The sequence below is a fragment of the Oncorhynchus gorbuscha genome, linkage group LG10 (assembly GCF_021184085.1).
Source record: "Oncorhynchus gorbuscha isolate QuinsamMale2020 ecotype Even-year linkage group LG10, OgorEven_v1.0, whole genome shotgun sequence".
In the NCBI taxonomy this organism is placed as follows: Eukaryota; Metazoa; Chordata; class Actinopteri; order Salmoniformes; family Salmonidae; genus Oncorhynchus; species Oncorhynchus gorbuscha.
In genome coordinates, this window is record NC_060182.1 from 18768954 (window position 1) to 18775712 (window position 6759).

At 44.3% G+C, this 6759-nt stretch overlaps 1 protein-coding gene across 3 annotated transcripts in view; it reads left to right on the forward strand.

Annotated features, from left to right (window-relative positions):
• The window catches only part of LOC124045026 (metabotropic glutamate receptor 7-like), a 125478-nt gene extending 119237 nt beyond the window's left edge, over nucleotides 1-6241 (forward strand). For all 3 annotated transcript variants that reach the window (XM_046364231.1, XM_046364232.1, XM_046364233.1), the window contains one exon: nucleotides 6108-6241. In XM_046364231.1, the coding sequence (XP_046220187.1) occupies nucleotides 6108-6157 (50 nt within the window). In that variant the 3' untranslated portion in view covers nucleotides 6158-6241. The remainder of the gene's footprint in view (nucleotides 1-6107) is intronic.
• Nucleotides 6242-6759: the final 518 nt, after the last annotated feature.

Sequence of the window (6759 nt, forward strand, 5' to 3'; positions counted from 1 at the left end):
TAGCCAGACACCTAGCTATTTGTAGTTGTCCACATATTCTAAGTCAGAACCGTCCACAGTAGTGATGCTGGACGGGTGGGCAGGTGCAGGCAGGTGCGGTTGAAAAGCATGCGTTTACTTTTACTTGCATCTAAGAGCAGTTGGAGGCCACGGAAGGAGAGTTGTATGGCATTGAAGCTCATCTGGAGGTTAGTCAACACAGTGTCCAAAGAAGGGCCAGAAGTATACAGAATGGTGTCGTCTGTATAGAGGTGGATCAGAGAATCACCAGCAGCAAGAGCGACATCATTGATGTATACAGAGAAGAGAGTCGGCCCGATAATTGAACCCTGTGGCACCCCCATAGAGACTGACAGAGGTCCGAACAACAGGCCCTCCAGTGCAAGCACACCCAGGCAGTCGTGAAGAGGGCACGACAAAACCTATTCCCCCTCAGGAGACTGAAAAGATTTGGCATGTGTCCTCAAAAGGTTTGGCATGGATCCTCAAAAGGTTCTACAGTTGAACCATCGAGAGCATCCTGACTGGTTTCATCACTACCTGGTACGGCAACTGCTCGGCTTCTGACCGCAAGACACTACAGAGGGTAGTGCGAGCGGCCCAGTACATCACTGGGGCTAAGTTTCCTGCCATCCAGGACCTCTACACCAGGCAGTGTCAGAGGAAGGCCCTAAAAATGGTCAAAGACTCCAGCCACCCTAGTCATAGACGGTACTCTCTGCTACCACAAACAGCTTTTATCCCCAAGCCATAATACTCCTAATACTGATCTGAGCAGTTCTATTAACATAAATGATATATATATATATATTATTTTGCAAATGTTTCTTGCTCATCTTTATCAAGTGTGCCAATCATTTTGGACCTAACTGTACCTGTGATGGACAGGATTAACATAATCCAGTTTAAATCGCCCTAAACTATCTCCATGCTCGCCTCATTTTTCGAGACTAAATCAAGAATTGATTGACAGGACATGGTAACACATCACGGTTCCCATCGGCCTTATTTTCTCCATCTCTACTAATCACCTGGCACACACCGCACATGTCATCAACAGGTGCTGGCCTTCTCTCAGTTCCGGCTCTGATATGACAGCTATTCCTGAAAACGTCCTGTGATTGTTATTGTCATCTGTGTAATGAGCTGGAGCGTGTGTGTGTGTGTGTGTGTGTGTGTGTGTGTGTGTGAGTGAGTGAGTGAGTGAGTGAGTGAGTGTGAGTGAGTGAGTGAGTGAGGAGTGAGTGGGAGAGGGCTTGCGTCATCAGAATGACGACAGTGTCTCTCTGCCAGTCACACACGTGGCTTGTGGAGTGAACACACTGTGTAGGGGGGACAACCTCAACAGCTGTGGTAGCAGCGCAGCCAAATTCCCCAAGCAGAGCCCGAATGAAGCTCATCTCCAAGAGGCCCTCCCAAAAGTACACTGTGTTATCTGCTCTGTGCGTCTCTAACCTTTTGTCTCCCTACACACATGTTGCCTCGCTTCCTCTCCTCTCTCATTGCTTCCTCTATCCTCCCCTCACCCTTCTCTTTTAGCAGCAGTGGAAGTGACATTTATTAATGGTGAATTTATATACATGACCTCCCCTGAACTCTGGATCCCTTGTCCCTGGAGACTGTACATCAGCCCCTATAACCGTCAAAGTGCCAAATAGTACCTTTCAGGAGGGATCCCCTCTGACTGATCTGACTCATAATGATTTAGAGTTATTAAGTAAGATAATTAGTAGCTCTGAAGATTCTACAGGACATCACTATCGATATTAGTCCAACTATCTCTAGGACTGTCCCTTACAGAGATGTAAGGATTTGCCCTGTAATTTAGAAATATTGGCAATGTCTCCTCTCTGTCCCAGCAGTGATTATGAGCAGAGATATATTGACCACATCAGGCATGTGTGGATGAATTAAAGATTTGTAGGTACCTTTTTGTTTTATGACCAGTCAATCAATACCGTGACAAGGGAAATTGTACCCATGTGTGCCACAAACACGTTTGTTTTACTATCCTTGTGGGGACCAAACAATTGATTACCATTCCAAACCTAAATATAAAATTGCCTTTTTCCTTGTGTGGCTCAGCGAAATGTCCCCGCTTGTACTGACTTCTGGTCCCCACAATGATAGTAAAACCAAAAACACAATAACACACACACACACAAACAAAATCATTGCTTTCTTCTTGAAAATATAAACTTTTTTGACCAACTGCACACATATACAGCTAAGACTGCAGAAGCATGTTGTACATCTACACATGTTTTATTCATCATAGGCACTGGCCAAGACTACAAAATAAGTCTGGAAGGAAGTGGTAGGACTTTAATTGCATGGCCCATGGGAGTTGGTCACCATGGCAAGATTTAGAGCAGTAAGAAAACAAGTTTACAGAGCTACACTATATATTAAAAAAGTATGTGGACATCTCTTCAAATTAGTGGATTTGGCTATTTCAGCTACACACATTGCTGACGGGTGTATCAAATCAAGCACACAGCCATGCAATCTCCAAAGACAAACATTGGCAGAATAATGGCCTTACTGAAGAGGTCAGTGACTTTCAACGTGACACCATCATAGGATGCCACCTTTCCAACAAGTTAGTTCTACAAATATCTGCCCTGCTAGAGCTGCCCCGGTCAACTGTAAGTGCTGTTATTGTGAAGTGGAAACTTCTACCATGGCTCAGCCGCGAAGTAGTAGGCCACACAAGCTCACAGAATTGGACCGCCGAGTGCTGAAGCTGTCCTCGGTTGCAACACTCACTATTGAGTTCCAAAATGACTCTGGAAACAACTTTAGCACAATAACTGGTCATTGTGAGCTTCATGAAATGGGTTTCCATGTCCGAGCAGCCGCATACAAGCCTAAGATCACCATGCCCAATGTCAAGCGTCAGCTGGAGTGGTGTAAAGCTCACCACCATTGGACTCTGGAGCAGTGGAAACGTGCTCTCTGGAGTGATGAATCACGCTTCACCGTCTGGCAGTCCAACGGACAGATCTGGGCTTGGCGGATTCCAGGAGAATGCTACCTGCCCGAATGAATAGTGCCAACTGTAAAGTTTGGTGGAGGAGGAATAATGATCTGGGGCTGTTTTTCATGGTTCAGTCTAGGCCCGTTAGTTCCATATCTTAATGCTACAGCGTACAATGACATTCTAGATGATTCTGTACTTCAAACTTTGTGGCAACAGTTTAGGAAAGACCCTTTCCTGTTTCAGCATGACAATGCCCCCACGCACAAAGCGAGGTCCATACAGAATGGTTTGTCTAGATCAGTGTGGAAGAACTTGACTGGCCTGCACAGAGCCCTGACCTCAACCCCTTCGAACACCTTTAAGATGAATTGGAACGCCAACTGCGAGCCAGGCCTAATCGCCCATCTTCAGTGCCCGACCTCACTAATGCTCTTGTGGCTGAATGGAAGCAAGTCCTCGCATTAATGTTCCAACATCTAGTGGAAAGCCTTCCAAGAAGAGTGGAGGCTGTTATAGCAGCAAGGGGGTACCAATTCTATATTAATGCCCATGATTTTGGAATAAGATGTTCGATGAGCAGGTGTCCACATACTTTTGGTCGTGAGAGTATGTCTCTGCTTTAAGAAACGCAATGTGCATCGACCTCCATTAGACAGGAGAGAACACTGCATAGATGGAGTAGTGCAGTACGCAACACTGAGATACCATTGTACCTACCTTGGTGATCAGCAAAGTTGAGGTCCGTTTCCATGGCAATGTAGAGACAGGGATCACATCAAATGCCCTAGCATTTGTTAGGTGCCCACTTGTGTGGTGGTTGTGTTGTTGCATCGCTAGTTAGTATCTGAAAATAGAGAGTTTGACTCAGGGGTGTTGCTGAAATTACACAATGCACTGAACCAGGCAGTGATTGTGCAACGATTGTTAACGGTGCACGTTCACATGCAATGCATGAATGTATGATAGAGTTGCAGGGTATTTATATATTATGCATGTACTTTGTGTCTTCTCTATTTACACTGCCTTCAGAAAGTATTCATACCCCTTGACTTATTTTACATTTTGATGTCTTACAATGAGGGCACTTGGGAGCCAGGCCCAGCCAATCAGAATACGTTTTTTCCCCCACATAAGGGCTTTAATACAGACAGAAATACTCCTCAGTTGCATCAGCTGTACGGGGGGCTGTTCTCAGACGACTCCACAGGTGAAGACATTGGATGTTGAGGTCCTGGGTTAGCGTGGTTACACATGGTCTGCGGTTGTGAAGCTGGCTGGACCTACCGCCAAATTCTCTAAAACACTGTTGGAGAAGGCTTATGGTAGAGAAATGGACATTAAATTATCTGTCAACAGCTCTGGTGGACATTTCTGGAGTCAGCAAGCCAATTGCACACTCCCTCAAAAATGTGTGTTGTGTGACAAAACAGAACATTTTAGAGTGGCCTTTTATTGTCCCCAAGCACAAGGTGCACCGGTGTAAGGATCATGCTATTTAATCAACTTCTTGATATACCACACATGTGAGGTGGATGTATTATCTTGGCAAATGAGAAATGCTCACTAACAGGGATGTAAACAAATGTGTGATTTTTTAGTTGTTGTTGAGAAATCAGCTTTTTGTGCGTATGGAACATTTCTGGAATCTTTTATTTCAGCTCATGAAACATTGGACCTACACTTTACATGTTGCATTTATATGTTTGTTAAGTGTACAGTAAGTATTCACACCCCTAAGTCAATACTTTGTAGAAGCAACTTTGGCGGCGATTGGGGATGTCTCTATCAGCTTTGCACATCTGGATTTGGGGATTTTCTCCTATTCTTCCTTGCAGATTCTCTCCAGCTCTATTAAGTTAGATAGGGATCGGCATTGAACCACAATCTTCAAGTTTCCCCACAGATTTTCAATGGGATTCAAGTCTGGCCTTTGGCTGGGCCACTCAAGGACATATTATTGTTCTGAAGTCATCCCAGCATTGCTTTGGGGTATGCTTAGGGTCATTGTTTTGTTGGAACGTAAATCTTCGCCCCAGTCTAAGGTCGTTTACACTCAAAAGAAGTTTCTTATCAAGGATTTGATCTGTATTTGGCTCCATTCATTGTTCCCTCTATTCTTACGTCTACCAGTCCCTGCCACTAAAAAGCATCCCATAGCGTGATGCTGCCACCACCATGCTTTACGGTAAGGGTGAGGTTCAACGTGTGATGAGCTGTGACTGGTTTTCTCCAGTCATAGAGCTTTGCCTTCAGAATACAGAATATTTTGCCCTATGCCCCTTTTGCCCTATGCTTCTTGTGCCTTTTGGGCAATTCCAGGTGTGCTGTCGTGTCTGTTTCTCAGGAGTGGCTTCAGTCTGGCCACTCTCCCATAAAGCCCAGATTGGTGAAGTGCTGTAGAGATTGTTGTCATTCTGGCAGGTTCTTCCATCTCAGCCAAGGTCACCTCCTTGGCCAAGGTCCTTCTTGCCCTGTTGCTCAGTTTAGTCGACAGCCAGCTCTAGGCAGAGTCTGGGTAGTTCCATATTTCGTCAATTTCCCAATGATAGAGACCACTGTGGTCTTAAAAACTTTCATCACTGTATAAATAGTTTTGTACCCTTCCCCAGATATATGCCTCATCACAATTATATCTCAGAGATCTACAGACAGTTCCTTGGACTTCATGGTATAGGTTCGGCTCTGACATGCATTGTCAACTGTGGGATCTTATGTAGACAGGTGTGTTTCTTCATAAATCATGTCTGAACAATTGAATTGGTCAGAGGTGAACTCCAATACTGTTGTCATGACATCTCAAGGATGTTCAAAGGAAATTGGATGCACCTGATTCTTATGTAAATGAGATATTTCATTTTCAATAGATTTGCAAACATTTCTAAAAACATGTTTTCACTTTGTCATTATTGGGGTATTGTGTGTAGATGGGTGAGAACAAAATCAATTTAATCAATTTTGAATTCGGACTGCAACACAAAAAAAAGTGGAATATCCGTGAATGGGTCTGAATACTTTCTGAAGGCACTGTACGTCTGCGTATGTTTGTCCATTGCTTATTGTATTTTGTTGCACTGTTATAATAATCTTAGAATCATTATAATCTTTGACCTACCTCACTTCTCAGGTCAAGCTACGAAGAAAACATATGTGAGTTACAACAACCTCAGGATCTAATGGCCTCCCAGGGAATGCTCCGTGTCTTTACTCTGGGATGATGACCATAACTGAGGAGCACAGGAAGAGACGATGGGCAGGGGCAGGGGTAGGGGCAGGGGTAGGGGCAGTGGCAGGGGCAGGGGCAGGGACAGGGACAGGCTGCCTAGATAGTACTATGGTTTCCAGGACTGTGGATGGTGTCAACCTTTATAATTTTTGTCTTCTGAAGAGGAAGATGAAGGGGGAAAGGAAAAATGGAGGGATGGATATTTGATATGAGCAGTGAATGATGAAGAGATAGCTAGCTGTAGGATCGCAACTGGGCCCTGATCCATGCTGTTCTGTTCTGATCTGTTCTAGAACCAGACTGTGGGTTCTTAGAACCTCTGTAGTGTGTTCCCTTATCTCTGAAACAGTCAGTGATGTGAGCAACCTCTGTGATACAGGAGTCAGTCTAAGTCATCCCTGAGAAAAAAAGAAGACTGGACAGTTGATTTCAATGTTTTTTTTTGTTGTAATATCCATTAAAGCCATATTCTCTTGCAGTGCCCATGGTTTGTTTTTAAGTTAAGTGAAGTTTCTTCTGAGTTCCTTGTGCCTGAACTTATATTTTTTCAACA